This window comes from Rhinoderma darwinii, chromosome 1 (genome assembly GCF_050947455.1).
Source record: "Rhinoderma darwinii isolate aRhiDar2 chromosome 1, aRhiDar2.hap1, whole genome shotgun sequence".
Taxonomy (NCBI): Eukaryota; Metazoa; Chordata; class Amphibia; order Anura; family Rhinodermatidae; genus Rhinoderma; species Rhinoderma darwinii.
The window spans coordinates 235196005-235215510 of NC_134687.1; the positions used below are offsets into that span (position 1 = coordinate 235196005).

At 46.5% G+C, this 19506-nt stretch overlaps 1 protein-coding gene across 3 annotated transcripts in view; it reads left to right on the top strand.

Annotated features, from left to right (window-relative positions):
* LOC142740474 (GRAM domain-containing protein 2A-like) overlaps positions 1-19506 on the top strand; it is a 190177-nt gene that overhangs the window by 11711 nt on the left and 158960 nt on the right. For 2 of the 3 annotated variants that reach the window (XM_075849977.1, XM_075849985.1), the window contains exon 2: positions 18976-19116. In XM_075849977.1, the coding sequence (XP_075706092.1) occupies positions 18976-19116 (141 nt within the window). Of the gene's footprint in view, positions 1-15445; positions 15672-18975; positions 19117-19506 lie in introns of those variants that run through there. The other variant, XM_075849981.1, reaches the window with a different exon arrangement.

A 19506-nucleotide genomic window follows, 5' to 3' on the forward strand; every position in this document is an offset into this window, starting at 1 on the left:
TGCGGAGTGTCCGCAGCGGAATTTAAGTGAAATTCCGCCACGTGTGAACCCAGCCTTATCTATCTTGTACGTGTCAATTCAATCTATGACACTATCACAATAAATTTATTTCAGTAGCGCGTGAACTCACAATACTGGAAATTGCATGAAATGCCACTCCATAATATATATACATCAAATAATATCGGATTTTTAATGACAACCAGTGTCTACGGCTCCATGGAAAGGATAGAGAGTGCCGTAAAAATGGCTGCTGGCACACTTGCAGAGAAAATTTGTATTCCACCGCAGCACCTTCAATCTTATTGTTTAATAAGTATAAATTGATGTTTATGCAATTTTCTAATATTTAAAGGGGTTTTCCAGGACTTGGATATTGATGACTTTTCTTAAGAATAGGTCATCAATATCAGATCGTAGGGGTCTCCCACTCTTGGCATCCCCACCGATCATCTGATTGAAGGGGCTGCAGCACTCCATGAGCGCTGCATATCTTCATTGTTTACCAGACACAGCTCCGTACATTCGGTAGTGGCTGTGGATGTTACTGCAGCTCAGTCTGGGCTGAGCTGCAAAGAGCTACAGTACCGAGCACAGACATTGCTGAATATATGGATTTCCGTTTGGTAAAATATTAAGGGGATGCAGCACTCACCAAAGCACCCTGGTTCCTTCACTCATATGATGTGGGGGTGCCAGGAGTCGGAGCCCCACTGATCCAATATTGATGACCTATCCTAAGAATAGGTCATCAATATCCAAGTCCTGGAAAAACCCTTTAAGTGTAGATTGACCAAAGATGTACTGTCATTTTCAAATTACAGAGACAAAAGCAGAAGTGCACAACACTTTGGTCTGGGGACAACATTGACTGTCCATTCTTTAGCGATAATGATACATGACTGGCCTAAGTAGAGTCATGTGCTAATTGACCATGTTAACCTTTTATTCCCCTTTCCCTTCCAATAAAGACACGTGACAACCGAGGTTGGATGTGAAATGGCCACAGCAGCCGTTTATTAATTGACATTATTTTTTAATGCAATTTAATCCGAAACATTCGGATAACTCCTTTAGGAATTCGACCAGAGAATACCTCCTATAATTCACATGACCCAACATGGGTCAGAATCAGAAATAACAATCAACATTATTAACACTTAACAGAGCAGGGGAAGTCCTTGAAGCCCTTTTAACACCGGATTTCCTTTAAGTTAGCCATCTGCAAACCACCACCAACTCTTTACCTCCAGCCGTAAACCAGCTCGGAGGCACCGCTCACCTCTGCAGATGGCTCCAACCACCAGAAGACCACTTCAAAGGGATAACACCCGATGAAGTCTTCAAATGATATACCTTCCACCAGAAGACCACTTCAAAGGGATAACACCCTATGAAGTCTTCAAATGATCTACCGTTTTGGGGGACGCATACCCCCGATGCGACCCCCCCACCATTTTGTACTGACCAACCTCAAGGACTCCCCCCGCCAGCTGCCATGACACCCGGACCTGCTCAAAAGAAATATAAGAAAACACAAGTTACATAAGCATACATCAAAAGCACGATAAAATAGACAAACCCACAAACCAATCCAGATCCCCAAAATTACCACCTAATTCAGGGCGGGAGGGTGGGAGCTGATTATCTTACTTGTTGTTCCTCCTGCTGCTTCCGGCTCAATGCCGAAAACAGCGGGAGGAACGGATAACACCCCCGGCTCCTCCCTGCTCCATCTCCTCCCTCTCCCTGCCTCAACTACCCTCTCTTCCCCTATTGGCTGTCCCTCCTATGGCAGTCATGGAGGCTTACCGTTAAGCCCTCCGTGCTGCCGTCCAGCCTCTTCTTGACTGGCCTAAGTAGAGTCATGTGCTAATTGACCATGTTAACCTTTTATTCCCCTTTCCCTTCCAATAAAGACACGTGACAACCGAGGTTGGATGTGAAATGGCCACAGCAGCCGTTTATTAACTGACATTATTTTTTAATGCAATTTAATCCGAAACATTCGGATAACTCCTTTAGGAATTAGACCAGAGAATTCCTCCTATAATTCACATGACCCAACATGGGTCAGAATCAGAAATAACAATCAACATTATTAACACTTAACAGAGCAGGGGAAGTCCTTGAAGCCCTTTTAACACCGGATTTCCTTTAAGTTAGCCATCTGCAAACCACCACCAACTCTTTACCTCCAGCCGTAAACCAGCTCGGAGGCACCGCTCACCTCTGTAGATGGCTCCAACCACCAGAAGACCATTTCAAAGGGATAACACCCGATGAAGTCTTCAAATGATATGCCTTCCACTAGAAGACCACTTCAAAGGGATAACACCCTATGAAGTCTTCAAATGATCTACCGTTTTGGGGGACGCATACCCCCGATGCGACCCCCCACCATTTTGTACTGACCAACCTCAAGGACTCCCCCCGCCACAGCGAAACAGGCCTTGACCACCTTAAGCCTGTGAGTCCCTCCAAACCACCACCGCCCTCTCAATTCCGTCTGCTAAGGCCAGGCTCCACAGATCAATTCCAACCTCGGTCAAATGTACCCCATCACTCCTCCAATAATTTCCGACTCCTGACTCCAGGCCCTTGTGACGAACACAAATGTCCCCGTTCTTGGCAACAAAACGTGACACCGCCCGGTTTACCTTACTGCGGGCTTTGTACACCTTCTCGGCTGATCTCGCTAAATGCCAAAACTTCCTCGGAACTATGTCCGACCACACAATCACTAGGTGAGGATAAGATGCCCATAAACACAATAAATCGTGTTTAATATCCCGCACCAACTCCCGAAACGGGCGCACCCCCAGACATCCCCCAGTGCACGAAAGAGTGTCCTAAAAGCCCCACTAAACAAGGGCGATGATCTGAAAAGAAAAACAAGCACCTCATATGAAAAACCATCAAAACAACATTACCCACACCCAACAAATGAGGGGGCACGTAAGTCCGAAACCTATCGGACTCCCATCGGGCACTGCGACGAACACCCTCATCATCCAACCCCCAACGCCCCGCTTCAGTAGCAGCGCAGATCCTGAACGAGTGAGACGGGTAATTCCCCTGCCCCACGCCAACCTCCGCCAAGCATTCTTAACATCTAGCACCAAATTGATACTTGGACAAAACTAGCCATTCTCATGACGGAGTAATGGCGACACCGCCACCCCCACCCCGTGGCTGAAAAACAACCATAAAAGCAACCGGACACCTCGCCGACCCCGGAAGGGCAAAAAAAACACTACCGACCAACTTGATCAGTCTTGGACCGCCGCAAAACAACTCTAGTCTATCCCCCCACAGACCCACATCCGGGTCACATCTTGGACATATCCTGGAAACATCCTGGAAACCCCGTAATTTAAATCAAAACGCCCAACCAGCAACAAACGATTCACTTTAGCCAGGGAAAAAACCCCCGCCTCCTCATCATACCCCAAACCAGTACAACCATGCTACCAACCTTTCCTTCTCCGTGCTAACGTTACCCAAACTCTTACCCACTCCTCCCACTGCTGCCAACAAGCTGAACAAGCGCTACAAGTCGCACTAGCCAGCGACCGCCCAATCAACCGTTCCCCAGTACCGAAAACCGATCCCAGAGATGCTCCGGGCAAACCAAACCGAACAGCTCCACTGCCGGTGTCAATTGACGAAATCGATCCCACTGCGAGCGAGAAAAAGCATCAGCAATACAATTGGAAACCCCTGGTACATGCAGCGCAACAACCCGCGTGTTTAAAAACAAGCACACCAAAACTAGGTGACGCAAAACTGAAACCACAGGTGGAGAAGAAGCTGATAAGTTGTTAATTGCTAACCCACCCCCATGTCATCGCAGTGGACCCGAACCTTTTTATCCCTGAGCCTGTCCCCCCAAATGGCCACCGCAACCACCATAGGGAACAGCTCAAGCAGGGCCAGATTCCGCGTAAGACCACTGGTCACCCAGCTATCCGGCCAGTTCCCCGCACACCATTGACCTCCTGCATATGCGCCAAAACCACCGGCCCCACCGCATCAGTAAACAGCTCCAACTTGCCCATATCGTGTACCGGTGATATCCACAGCGATCTACCGTTATATTGCCCTAGGAACGCATCCCAGACCTGCAGATCAGCCCTGTGATCCAAACCAATCCTCACAAAATGGCAGGACGCCCGGGTACTCGCCGTCGCTGCCGCCCATCGCCTACTAAAATTCTACCCATTGGCATAATCCGACAGTCAAATTTCAACTTCCCCAGCAGCTACTGGAGATCGCGCAAAGTGATCTTCTTCAATCGTCAAGCCCGCCTCACCTCCTGCCGCAATGGCAGTAATTTTTCCTCAGGAAGCCTGCACCCCATTCCACGAAACTACTAAATGCTTCAAAGCATGCGCAAGAAAGAGAGCATCCCATTAGAAGACACCTATTGACATAAAAACCCCCCCGGTCCAGAAGCAACCCAACAGCCATTGACTCTCTGGATGTACAGGCAGCAACCGGAAAGCCGCCTCGATTGTCAGTCTTTGCCAACAACGACCCGGGCCCCGCCTACCGCACTAATGCACCGCCGTGTCGAATGACCCGTAAACCACCGAGCATAAGTCGTTATCTATCCCGTCAGTCACGGACGATCCCCTGGGAAAAGACAAATGCTGAATCAGGCGGAATTTATGAGGCTCCCGCTTTGGCACAAATCCCTAGGGGGATACCCTAGATTCTCTATCGGCGGCTCGGCAACAGGCCCGGCCCGCGACCCAACGACACTTCCTTCAAACGCTTTCCCGAGACGACCGCCGAGTGCAAATAAGCCGATTTATGGTTGCGTCGGGTAACCGGAAACTCATGTGGAGGAGGAGGGATAACAAAACCACACAAAAACCCTTCGTAAATTATCCTAGCTGCAACTCTATCCGGACACTCACTTAGATACCGGGCCATCCTTTCCACCCTCACCGGCGACCGCCCCTGGACCAACGGCAGAAGACTGAGGGCCCGACCGCCTACCTTTCCGCATGCCTTTTTCGGCCCCATGCGAGGACCCGTTGCGCTCCGAACAGACACGCTTAAATCTACACGTGGCACCAAACTTACATTGGCCATCGTGGAATTGCCAGCAGAACCCCAACTTTGACCCAGAGCCCTGTCCGGACTGACTAGACTGACCACCTTGGCCAACGCTCCCGGGAAAGGACTGCTGAACCGGGGCCGTAACTCGTAACCACAGCGCAATATCCTTTTGGTCCCACCTGATCGCCGGCCGGACCGCCTTCCGCTGGCGAAATTGCTCGTTGTACCGCAACCAAGCCTGACCCCCGTACTCCCGATAGGCCTACCCGATGGCATCCCAATAACAAAACAACGCCGAGCAATTTTCCGGCGCCTTTTCTCCGATCACGCTTGCAAAAATAGCAAAACTTGCGACCAATTGACGAACGTCTGCGGGATAAGCCTATACCGCCGACGTTCCTCTTCCCCCTTTTTACTCTCATCCCGCTTGCCCATATCCAACTTGAATTTAGCAAGCTGCAGAAGAGAAAAATTTCCACGTACTTGTCCTCCAAATCCGGTCACGGACCTCCTGCTTAAGGTGAGCCCCTAAAGGGCCCTCAAAACAGACATAAACCTCGCCACGAGCCCGATCGTCAAGCCGCATTCTATCCCCATCCTTCGGCGCCTCGTATTGGACAGACACTGCTACCGCGTCCTTGGCCACCCCCGGAACGTCACCGTCCACAGACCGCGACTGTACCCGAGGACCTTCCCAAACCACCACCGGGGACCCCGCCGGAACTACAGGCGCCGCTGCCCTATCTAAGTGCCCGACCAACTCGCGCAAACAACCCACTAAAACTGGTAGCCATCGCGCCACCGACAGCCGATACTTCCGCTCTCGCTGCCCCCACCCCCAACACCCGACATGAATATTGATGAATACTGTAGAGTAGGAGTTATACACTCACCAGGCTGCCCAGGCGCTGTGTTCCCGCCAGCCGGAAAATTCTGACCGCGTTGCGACTCATCCAGCTCTCCATCTTCCAGATCCTCCCTTGCTGCCAATTGGTACTCGCACCGACATCTCCGACACGGGGATCCAGGCACGCTGGCAGAGGGGCCGACAACCTGCCGCCCGACCTCAGGGACCCAGATTCCTGACCGAACCTGTTGCCGCGTCGTCGTTGCCGATCTTGATGTCCTCACCGATGCTCTCGAGGAAGCCTGCCCCCTGGCCGGAACATCACCATGCGGGGTGGCCGTGGACTGCATGCCGAAAACCGCCTCTGAAGGTGGAGGTGTGACAGGGAGTCCGGCCTGCGACTCCCTGTTAACCGCCGAGCTCCGTCGCGGCTGGGGATTCCTGCCAGGACGCAGGCCCTGGGAGGAGGCGCCCGTCCCAGCAGCCTGGCCTACAGCATCCCTAGAAGGGTTCCCCCTGCGACGCCGGGCCCGCGGGGCCACATCCGGACTCAACCGATCAGGTGGCGTGACCTCCAGGAGCGGCGGGGTGACCTAGCCTGAGCTACCGCCGCTCCCCCGACACCCCCTGCTTTATCGGAGCAGGGGCAGTGACCATCATCTCTTCCCCCACCGCCCTGTGACCAGCGTCTGAGAAAGGGGCGGGGGAGGGGAGCGCATCCATGCGGGCCGCCGACACAGAGCGCTGGGCTCGGCGCGAAGACGGGCCCACCTGCAGGATCCGGGCCAGCGTCGCCACTGACTCCTCCAGCCAGCCCGGATCGTGATACGCAGCTGCTGCTCGCAGCTGCTCAAGCAGCAAGACCAGATCAGGTAAGCCGGAGCAGGGGAGCTGATTATCTTACTTGTTGTTCCTCCGGCTGCTTCCGGCTCAATGCCGAAAACAGCGGGAGGAACGGATAACACCCCCGACTCCTCCCCGCTCCATCTCCTCCCTCTCCCTGCCTCAACTACCCTCTCTTCCCCTATTGGCTGTCCCTCCTATGGCAGTCATGGAGGCTTACCGTTAAGCCCTCCGTGCTGCCATCCAGCCTCTTCTTTTCAGGGGGCGAGGATGTTGGGTTGTATTCTGAAACTTTCTTGGGCACCTGGAGAGCTTGTCTTGTCTCTGCTTGTGCCTGATAGGACAGGAACATTATGACTGCCCAACCTGTCGAAGGGCTCCTAGGCTTCAGTTTGCCCTAAAGGTAGTTACAAACAATAAGTAAAGAAAGAAGCAACAAGAATGACAGCTATTCTTAAAAACAACACAAAAGTGTAGGTGCAAGAAGCAAGGAGAATCTACTAGTGCCTGTACCCTGCAATTAATATATTGTAATTAAAATTAGCTTCTCCAGTGCGTCCATAGCGTGCTCTATGGATGTGTGTATGCTATCAAACATACAAACATCTTTACAGTGTGGTCTCTAAGGCTTCGTTCACATCTGCATCGGGTCTCCGTTCATGGGTTCCATCTGAGCTTTCCGTCAGGGGAACCCACGAGCAGATTCCAAACTGAAACATATGGAAACCATAGGTGACGGATCCGGTGCAAATGGTTTCCGTTTGTTCCCGTTGTGTAAGGGTTCTGTTGTTTTGACGGAATGAATAGCACAGTCGACTATGGTATTGATTCCGTCAAAATGACGGAACCCTTAAACAATTGTGATGCAAATGGAAACCTATGTTTCAGTTTGGATTCATGGGTTCCCCTGACGTAAAGCTCAGACGGAACCCAAGAACGGCGTCCCGACGCACATGTGAACGAAACCTTAGGTGTGAGCTCAGGGACCACATTAAGACACAAGGTACAATACAAAGGTTTTATAGTCCTTATAACAAGGATTAGCAATTTCTACCTCCTAAAAGCCCCTATAAATTACATTTCACTAACATAGGGCCAGATCAAGTTGGTGGGGCCTCCTGCCAGTAACAGTGTTATATAATGTGTGGCTAAGTTTAGATGCCATAAACAAAAGATAATTGCTGTCAAATTATACTGATGTTCACCGAAGTTGCAGAATATCTATTGTATAGGAGGGCAGCAAGACTGTCTCGCGATGTCTGCTGTTGGGGAAAACAAGGATCGGGCATACTGTATTTTGAGATGCCCAATCCTTTGTTCGCTGGAGGTAGGTGGAGCCGTGGGTGTCTGGCAGACTTATGCCCTTCTCCATACAGCAATAAAGATGAACACTCAGACATCTGAGTTTCAAACAAAGAGAAACGACCCTGACCCGTATATATATTAGTACAAACTGCACTATTAGCTCTATTGCCACAAATGAAAACATTTGTTAAGATGCACGTAGATTGACCTGCGGTGCAGAATTTTAAAATCCGCAGCATGTCAATTTATAATGCGTTTCCGCCTCAGAATTATATCTGACAAGTTTATTAAAAAAAAAAAGCAACAAAATCCACATAATATAACCGCACCTATTTCTGCATCAAAATGTAAAAACCGCATCTAAAAACGCATCATTAGGGCTCCTTCCCACGAACGTAGCCCACCTCGGACGTGAAAAACTGCCGTTTTCCACGTCCGAGGTGGACCAGTGCAGGACGCGTTGTCACGGATCCCCCACAGATTACTGTCTATGCAGGGATGCGTGACATATCCTATTTTTCAACGCTCTGTTGAAACAATGGTCGTGTGAACGGCACCATTGAAATGCATGAGTCCGGGTGACGGCTGTTTATTAAACGGTCGTCACACGGACGTGATTCCCGCTTATGTGAATGAGGCCTTAAGTGCAGATTTTACCTGTGGAATTACCTGCGTTACCTGCAGTTTTGATGTGGATTTTCTGCACCAAATTACGCAACATGTGCATGTAACCTTACCCTCCCTATCATCCAGACCTGGAAACTGAACTTGCATAAGGGTATGTTCCCACAGGCTGGTTACGCTGCAGATTTTCCGCAACAGATTAACGTGCGGAGAATCTGCAGCTTTTACAGTAGCAGCAGAGTGGATGAGATTTCAACAATTCTCATTACCGTGCTATGGCTAAAAAACGCATACGGTACGACTTTGTAATCCACAGCATGTCGAATGCCTGTTGAAGCTGAACGCCTACTAACATCTGCCCATTGATTTCAATGGGAAAAACTGTGTTTAGTTTCCGACGGGGCGTTTTTTTACGCGGCGGCCGTTTGAAAAAACGGAGCGTAAAAAAAATGCCCCGCAAAAAGAAGTGCATGTCACTTCTTGAGCCGTTTTTGGAGTCGTTTTTCATTGGGTCAATAGAAAATCAGCTGCAAAAACGGCTCCAAAAAAAGGAATCAAAAAACATTTGATGCTTAAAAAACGGCTGAAAATCAGAGACTGTTCTCCCTTGAAAACAGCTCTGTTTACAGCCGTTTTTTGTTTTGCGTGTGAACACAGCCTAAGGCCTCATGTTCACATCAGTACTCAGGTCAGTATTTTATTTCTGGTTTTGGCTTCCAAATACTGGAGTGGGTCCAAAACACGGACGAGGAGCAAATCTTTCCATTATAGGTTTTCTCTGTTTATGTTCCACTTCTGTTTTTTTCTTCCAAATACTGAAGCAAAATACTGACCAAAATACAGCCGTGTGCATGAGGCCTGAGGGTATGTTCACACGGCGGGGGTCCGTAACGGCTGAAATTACGGGGATGTTTCAGCCTGAAAACATCCCCGTAATTTCAGCCGTACCGGCATGTGCAGGCGCTTGAACGCCGCGTCCATTACGGACGTAATTGGCGCTGCTATTCATTGGAGTCAATGAATAGCGGCTCCAATTACGGCCAAAGAAGTGACAGGTCACTTCTTCTACGCGGGCGTCTATTTACGCGCCGTCATTTGACAGCGGCGCGTAAATATACGCCTCGTGTGAACAGACAAACGTCTGCCCATTGCTTTCAATGGGCAGATGTTTGTCAGCGCTATTGAGGCGCTATTTTCAGACGTAATTCGGGGCAAAAACGCCCGAATTACGTCCGTAAATAGGCCGTGTGAACATACCCTAAATCTCCAATGAATTCCACAGCTACATTGCGGTTCCTCAGCAATATACGCCGCAAAAATGCACCATTTGCTGCAGATTTCTGTTTCTGATTTACTAGTGGATTTATGAGATTCCGCTACAGATCCGCCCTGTAGGAACATATCCTAAGGTCTCTTGCACACAACCGTTGTGCCACTCGGGCCATTTTTGATGGCATCCGAGTGTCATCCGATAGTCCTAACAGACCCATTCACTTTAGCGGGTGAATCGGGTCCATGAAAAATGGTCCGAGTCTCCGATCTGAAGAAAGATAGAACATGTCCTATTTTTCCTCGGATCACTGGGACGGGGCTCGGACGGCACACTAGGTCATGTGCATGAGGCGTAATAGATAGGAGAATATTAGGTTTCCCACCTGGATTTTCTAACACAGTCTTGTTTTATTTTTTGAAGCAGCAGCGTTCGGTTAAACAAAAACATATTCACACTGTAAGGCATGGAACATAATGTTTTATTTTCAAACCATGGTGTGATTTCCCTTTGGCAATTTTGTGGCATCTTCTCAATTGACTTCTATGAAGAACCATGTGTTGGGAGTCACGTGGTTGCTACTAGAGTGTCAAATTTTGAAGGAATTGTGCAAAAATTCATGATGATTGTAGAAGAAGAGTAATAGCATACAGTTAAGATATTAGCGTATCTTATACAAAAAGTGGGTAGAAAGATTTTCCATATATCTTCAGCTGGTGGTGTAGTTCAATAGCGAATTCCAATAGGGCCGTTTAGGGCCGCCCAAAGAAAAAAAACACATTGCAGTTTTGATGTGTTTTTTGCTGCAAAAATAGCAACAAAACTGCTTTGTGTATGGGGCACACATAGGATAATTGACAGTGCTAGCCAGGCTAAGGAACCACCAGTTCCCTTACCCGCCATTCAGCACTTTTTTGTGATGCAGGTGGCGCAATGACATCATCGCATTTAATTTACCATATAATTTAATAAGGAACTTTAAAAAAATTATTTGTGTGGTGGAATGGCAAAAAAACAGAAATTCCTCAAATTTTTTAAGGTTTAGTTTTTACGGCATTCACCCTGTGGTAAAAATGACGTTAGCTTTATTCTGCGGGTCAATATGAATACGGTGCTACCAAACTTATATATTTATGTTTTACTACTTTTTTTTTTTTTTTCAAAACTCCTCTTTCGTGAGAGATAAGGCGACCAAAAACAGTAATTCTGGTGTTTAATATTTTTTTTTGTGCATTCACCCTGCAATTTAAATAATGTATATTCTAGTAGTTTGGACTTTTTCGAACGTGGAAATACCAAACATGTTTTTTAATTTATTTTTTACATTACTTCAGGAAAAAATGGGAAAAGGTTTTGTTAAGTATTTTTTTTTCCTGTATTACTAAATGCTTTATTTAACTAAATGTAACTTTTTTTTTTAGTCCCTACTTATGTTTTGCTCTGTATTATGCTTTTAGCATCAGCCAAGGGCAGGGCTTATTAGGAGGACCGAGTTGGCAGAACTTATTAGGCCCCCAGGATACCATGACATGCATCGGCACCCAGCGATTATGTCGCAGTGGGGGTTCAAATGGTGTGATAGTGGGGGCTGCCTCTGTCTAATAGCTTAGATGTTGACTGCAGCATCTCAGCAGTTAAACTTCCGGGATTAGAGTTATCTCCGATCCTGCCGTTTGTCGAGGTGTCAGATGTAATATGCATGTATATTTATATAATATATATAGTATTATTTATATAATATAAATACACAGTCGAGTCACATTATTATGACCACCTCCTACTTTCGCCGTTGGCAGCGCGTAGCTCATCAAGGAAGTGATGTGTCGTGGGCTCGCTTGGTGGGTATATAAGGTGTGCGATAGGCTGTCTGAACACATATCACTCGTTGTTGCCATGGGTAAAAGCGGCAATTTATCAGAGTTGCAAAAAGGGATAATTATTGTCTTTCGGGCCAAGAGTGGCAGTATTTCTCAAACAGGGCAGTTTGTGAACTGTTTGCATTCTGGCGTGGTGAAAGTGTATCTTGAGTGGAAAAATGACACCATTGGGAATAACCGACGTGAAAACTACGGAGCACCACATGCCATTGATGTGAAAGGTGAATGTCAGGTACGAAAGTGCTCGAGGGCCAAACAACGCGCTGCAGTGGAGCAGCTCACTTTGAAAATCAACCATGGGGCTACAAGACGTGTGTCTTCATCAAACAGATGGACGTTGGCATGTCAGGCGAGAAACATCAGAGAGCAAACACCCTGCAACCATTGTTGGAAGAACACAAGCTGGTGGCGGCAGCGTTATGGTCTGGGGAATTTTTTCATGCCATTCTCTGGGCCCACTCATCCATCTGGAAGGCAATCTGAACCGATTTGGGTATGAATCCATCGTTGCAGATCATATCCACCCATACATACTGTTTGTCGTCCCTGGGGCAGATGAAATCTTTCAGCAAGACAATGCGACATGTTGGCTCGAAATGTCCGACAGAGGTTGGAAGAGCACGACCAAGACTTCCAAGTACTTCCCTGGTCCCCTAATTCGCCAGACTTTAACCCTATTGAGCATCTGTGGGACCACCTCGATCGTCTTGTTTGCTCTTTGGATCCTCCCCCACGCACCCTCCAGCAAATGTGGGATGCACTGCAGTCAGCATGGCTCTAGATACCTGAGACAACCTACCAGCACGTTATTGAGTCCCTCCCAGCCCGTTTAGCTGCTGTCAGTGCTGCACACGGCGGTTACTCTGGATATTAGCTGGTGGTCATAATAATGTGACTGTGTATATAAATAATACTAAATGTGTGTATATTTCTAAAGTAAATGAGTGAGAAACAGGATTATAAGATTGTTACATGTGTGTAGCATTTGTGTCATCGATGATAAGTAAAGTAGCCACCCAGATCAACCATGGCATGTTCCTGTCCAGATATTGTCAGACGCTGGCTATCTGTACTGGCCCATACAGTGTCTGTGGAATTTCTATTCTACTATTGATACTATAGGTGTTTACTAGTATAATGAGATACAAATAATAGACTAAGCTGAACATTCTCTCCTACTCAATGCTTGCCTTTGTCCTCGTGGTTGGTATACCACCATTGGCATGGAATTTTACCATTTCCTTGTACTCAGATCAGGACAAATAAGTTCTGTTATAGTTTGGCCTCACCCTGTTTTGCATGACGGTGGCTTCTGTTTATATGCCTCTGCTAGCCAGGGATGTCAAGCTGGTCTAAACCAGAGAAAACTTGTCATGCAGTCAGGTTCTTCAAGTAAACTCTACATTGACTATCAGGTTCATCCCTGAGGGCAGGGTATATTTTCAGTTGTACACACACAGGTACCGCTGTATTATTTGTAATAAGATAATCAAGACAAAACATACAGTAAGTTTTATAAATTTTTTCGATATTCTTTGGGAGATACATTCAGAAAACATCACAAGAGTACTACGCAGGGGTGGGATCCGGCCGGTTCGCCCCAGTACTCCCGAACAGGTTGTAAAAATTATAGCCGGTTCGCCGAACCGGGGTGAAGCGGAAAACCAGAACCGGTCCCCTGCACTCAATTGTATTTGCGTCCTTAGGACACTAATACAATTGAGTTGACTAGCGCTGCCCTGGCGAGGCACATGATGCCTCACCATTCGGCGCTTTAGTGATGATGCAGTCGGAGCGATGACGTCTAATTACATAAATACAGTACTGAGCTTGGTTTTGGTGCTGTATTTATGTACTGATCTTGGTTCTTATGAGTATATATGTACTAAGCTTGGTTCTGGTGCTGTATATATGTACTGAGCTTGGTTTTGGTGTTGTATATATGTACTGAGCTTGGTTCTGGTGTTATATATATGTACTGAACTTTGTTCTGATGCTGTATATATGTACTGAGCTTGGTTCTGATGCTGTATTTATGTACTGAGCTTAGTTCTGGTGTTGTATCCATGTACTGAGCTTGGTTCTGATGCTTTATATATGTATTGAGCTTGGTTCTGATTCTGTATATTTGTACTGAGCTTTGTTCTGGTGCTGTATTTATATGCTGAGCTTGGTTCTGGTGCACTTTATATGTACTGTGCTTGGTTCTGGTGTTGTATATATTTACTGAGCTTGGTTCTGGGGCTGTATTTCTGTACTAAGCTTGGTTCTGGTGCAGTACATATGTACTGAGCTTTGTTCTGGTGCTGTATTTATGCGCTGAGCTTCGTTGTAATGCTGTATATATATATGAGTTTGGATCTGGTGTTGTATATATGTATGAGCTGTCACGGTCACAGGGTATGTGGACCCACTAGGCCGCTTCGCCGTAGCGGAGAGGCAGCTGACCAAGTCTCAGTCCATACGAAAGTCTACAGCAGTTCGTAACAGTTGGGTACCTGAACTAGTCCAGACAGTGGCTGTGGCTTCAGCACGGATGGAGGTCGGTGCAGTAGGTTGCGCCAGACGTGGCGGGCAGTACAAGACGCGGCAGAAGACACTGGACGTGGCAGAAGACACTGGATGTGGCAGAAGTCACTGGCCCTTTACCTGTTCCTGTATCCCGTGCTGTGTCCTTGCTCTTGTGCCTACTAGTGTTGGAGTCATGTCCTACTGCCCCGGCTGTCGTTTGCCACGTCCAGTGTCTTCTGCCACGTCCAGTGTCTTCTGCCACATCCCTTCTGCCACGTCTTGTACTGCCCGCCACGTCTGGCGCAACCTACTGCACCGACCTCCATCCGTGCTGAAGCCACAGCCACTGTCTGGACTAGTTCAGGTACCCAACTGTTACGAACTGCTGTAGACTTTCGTATAGACTGAGACCTGGTCAGCTGCCTCCCCGCAACACTAAAACATTCTGGACACGGAATTTCTTTATTTAGAGTCCACTTTAATATAGTGTGTATTTGGAATATCGTAATTGTTTTATTTTATTATTATAATCATTTTACATGGCGTGATACACCGCAAAACACTGCGATTCCCCCCCTTCCGCAACGTGTATGTCTTTGTCTTGTCATGGAAGTATTTTTACCGACACAGAGGATGACTAGCTTTCTGGATTCAACAAGTGTGATAGCTTTATTAAGGTTCTGAAAGTTTTATGATGAAAAACATGATGTAAATCGATGGGTACAATATAGCATCGTTCGCCAACAGGCTCCATGTTCCCCAACAATGGCACCCACAATACTGAGAAATTCATATATACTCTCAGGTACTACAGTCTTCCAAAATCTCACCCACTATTTACTTTCACCTTCACCTACTATCTACTAATTGGAGTCACGTTATGATGTATCACTCTCTCTCAGGAAATTAGGCGGGAATAAAGTTCACCATAATCACATAGAACTCCTTTCACTTTTTCGCATTTTAATCTTTGCTAACTGAAAGAAGTCATATGACATTCCAGCTGGTATAGTTACACCCACAATAAAGCAGGGCCTGCCTAGCTGGCAGGCACCCATCCCCTGCTACCGTGTGCTTGTATGTATGGCAGAGACTGCCTCCATAGCGTCGGTGTGGTGTGGGAAGGCGTGACTGCCGGTATAAGCTGAGGGGGAGGGGCGATGTTGTAATATGGGACACAAGCATCCTGTATGGGAATGTAAAGAGGGGCGCCCATGTTTGCCCACAGACTTGGTAAAGTTTCTTAGACTGGAGATATTCTCGCTGTGCCAACTATGAAGCTCATCGGCAGGGCTGGACGGGAGAGTGCCACGTTGCCTATAAGGTATGCTGACTTCTTGTATGAAGGAGGATCTGGAGTGGCACAACGTGTTCAGTAGATTTAGCACGTATAGGCTAAGGAGATCACTGGTTTATCTGTACACGTTGTATGGAGCTTATGCCATTTAACTATAATAGAAGTGCCGGGCAACATAAGGTTCTAGAGGCATCACCTGCTGAACGTAGCAGACGAGGTGCCAGGGCTGCTGGGTTGTGCTCCATATGCTTTACTTTGTTGTGCCAAGCATGCTGCATTTACTGCCTATGTAAAGGAACGGGAAATCGTTGTTGAATTGTTGGGTTAACTAATGTCATGTGCATACAGTACTGGTTTATTAAATTAAAAAATCTGACAGGAAGAGCTATGGAGTATATGTGGCTGGATAAGGATACGGTAGTCATGAGATTTCAGTTTTCCCTATGGCAGTCACTGCATTGTTTGCTCTATATACAACTACATTCTTCCTAAAGTCATGCATTGGTTCAATAGACTCCTACCCGCCTACAGCTGGGTACAGATTTTGCAGCCTGGCGTACAACACCCAATTATGGCGATAATCAAAGTTTTTTTTTTTAATTGCCCATTCTAATTCCGACCATTTGTCTGCGTTTTATGACCTTGCTATGTGGTATTTATGTTCATCCCATTTGTTTGATGCGTCGGATTGTTAATCTGAACTTGCCTTACAGAAAGGAACACCTATACCAATGTGTTTATAAAATGGCGCTTGTAGCATGTACCATATATAACGTATTTTAAATTGACATGGTTGCATGTAAGTCATTTATCAAAGTGACATGCAGTTATATAGATGGAAAAAGGGCACACGTGAACAACACGCTACTCCGATCATAGTCCCTACCCTTTAACGATGTGTAGTGTACTATTTAAGTATTGTCACGTTTTGAGGAATACGCCATAAAGACCAGTAACAAATGCGACAAGTGAATGAAAGATCTATGTGGCCATATTTATGACCAATGACTTATAAAACGACACCACGGGACATTTTATCCTGTAAATCGGCTGTATCGGATTACTAAATATTATCAACATGTGACTTGTCACCTGGCTAGTAACGTAATCCCCATGAAGTTCACATGCAGACTAGTCCTGTCCCTTTCCGTGGCCATCATGGTGGGTATGATCTTATAATTGGTACCCAAGAAAACGTTTCACATCTGGGTTCCCACTTTTGACCTACGTGTTGTAAGGGTATGTTCACACGATAGCAGGCATTTACGTGTGAAAAGACAGACTTTTTTCAAGAGAAAACAGCTGCCTCGTTTCACACGTAAATGCTCCTCCTCGTATTATGCGAGGCGTCTGTGACGCTCGTAAATCTTGAGCTGCTCTTCATTGAGTTCAATGAAGAACGGCTCAAATTACGTTGCAAAGAAGTGCCCTGCACTTCTTTGCCGAGGCAGTCAATTTACGCGTCGTCGTTTGACAGCTGTCAAACGACGGCGCGTAAATGACAGGTTGTCTGCACAGTACGTCGGCAAACCCATTCAAAAGAATGGGCAGATGTTTGCCGACGTATTGTAGCCCTATTTTCAGGTGTAAATCGAGGCATAATACGCCTCGTTTACGTCTGAAAATAGGTCGTGTGCACCCAGCCTAAAATCCTAAGAGGCTGTATTTTGTGGACTGTTAAACCTACATGATAAAAGATTCTATATGTGAAATAAGCGAATCCGTACTATTCGCTATTGTATGCTGTTTGGGTCCATTTGTTGTATTCAGTGTGTATTATAATGTTAACAAGTAAACAATTTGTCCAAATTCAAGTAAATTTACTGACTGCACCCGTGTAAATGAAGATCACTGTAAACAGAATTACATATTTTACTATATAATAGTATAACCTCACCAAAAGACCACCTCTGAGGAGACATGGATGGTCTTCTCAAAGAGGTTGCACTCTACTGGTAATACAAGAACTAAGCTCCTGTTCACATCTGCGTCGGAGGCTCCGCTGTGGCCTCCATTGCAGTTTACATAATTTCTGTCGGATAAAATAGCGATGCATGCACCGCTATTTGGTCCGGAAAAATAACCTATGGGTCCTATTAAAGTAAACGTGACAGATCTGGTGCTTCCAGTATTCTCGTCGTTCTGCTTGTAGGATGGTGCAGAACAACGGAACGCATCACGTCTATGTGAACACCGCCTTATGCCACTTTCACAATGCAGTATTTTGCATCTGTATTTATGAGCCAAAACCATGAGTGGAACCGATACACGGAAGGGGTGCAAGTTCCATTATACTCTTCTCTGCGTAGGTTACACTCCTGGTTTTGGTTTCCAAATACGGATGCAAAATACTGCCGTCTAAAAAGGACCTAAGGCTCTATTCACATCTGCGTTCTGGTTTCCATTTATAATGGAAACCAGTACGCCATGCTTGATCTGCCGTACGACTTTTAACCACCAGCTCCTGACAAATCCTTTTGACTTTTATGATGGCGTCCGTCAGATTACGATGTGATATCTGTTGTTTTTTTGGGGATTATCGCTACCTGTAGCACTGTTTTTTTGTTGTGTTTTTTTTTTCCTGTCAAATATGACGGAATTTGTGATGGAGCCTAAAATACAAATCGGAATATAGTCTTAAATTAAAGGGGTTTTCCCATCAGGGACATTTATAGATATGTCATATATATGCGGGTCCTACCTCCTGGGACCTGCACCTATCTCTAGAACGGGCCCCCCTAAACCCCATTATGCTTTTTTTCTGCTAACGCTGCCTCCCGGACATTTCCTTACTTGTATGGTCAGGAGTTACGAAAACCGCGTAGCTCATCCCTTAGTAGTGAATGGCAGTTATGGAAGCAGTGTGGCATGCGTAACTACCATTCAGTTCTATGGGACTTACGGAAACAGCGTAGCTCAGCGTATTTCCTTCTTCATGGTCGGAAATTACACGAGTCAGCCGGAGCACAGAGAGGTAGAATGGGGTTTAGGGGCCCCGTTCTAGAGATGGGTGCGGGTCCCAGAGATGGGACCCGCATCTATCTGATATTTATTACATATCCTGTGGATATGCTATAAATGTCCCTGATGGGGAAAACCCTTTTAACTTTGCTTGATGCTTGTAATACTATATACTGTTCTGTATATGATGCAATGTACTGGTTATTATATTTGTTGTCATCTAATTGACATGAATGAGCGCATGCTGTCCAGTACACATGAACGGGTTTCTAATGTGGTCGGCTTGTTTGCCTATAGTTGCATGTACATATTCAAATATACTTTAACTCTTCCCTGCTACATTTTTGTTTTTAATCTCTGTTATTTTTAGTATTTCTCCAGATTCTTCGTTGGGCACTGTAAAACAAAAAAAGGGCAAGAAACGACTCGCAGAGGTGAAGTCATTCAGTCTTGAAGAACCTCTCGAAGGGGATGGTGGAGAGAAAGCAGAGCGAGCTGGAAGCTTGATCAGGTGTGCGCCTGTAGATAAAATGTAGTTCTGTTTAAACTGATAAAGTAAATGATTGGGTGCCCATTTCCCCTAAATCCAACCACAGTAAGGCCATGTTCACATGTAGCGTAAACACTGCAAAATTTCCGACCAGATTTTCTGTGAGCAAATTCCACTATCCATCTCTATTGCCTGCATTTTCTGTTTGCCTATAGTTGGCTAATAAGCTTGAGGCGACAGACTGCAAGCGATTTGAAATACTTCTGGAGAAGGGCCATTGTGAACATTCTGCCAAATGTATTCATAGTTCAAGTTTTACCTTCCTCCTTACCCAACTACAGACGCTTCGCACATAGAATGGCAGAAAACGACTCACCAGCAGGCATGCAAGGGGGTGTCTTTGCTTCGCTG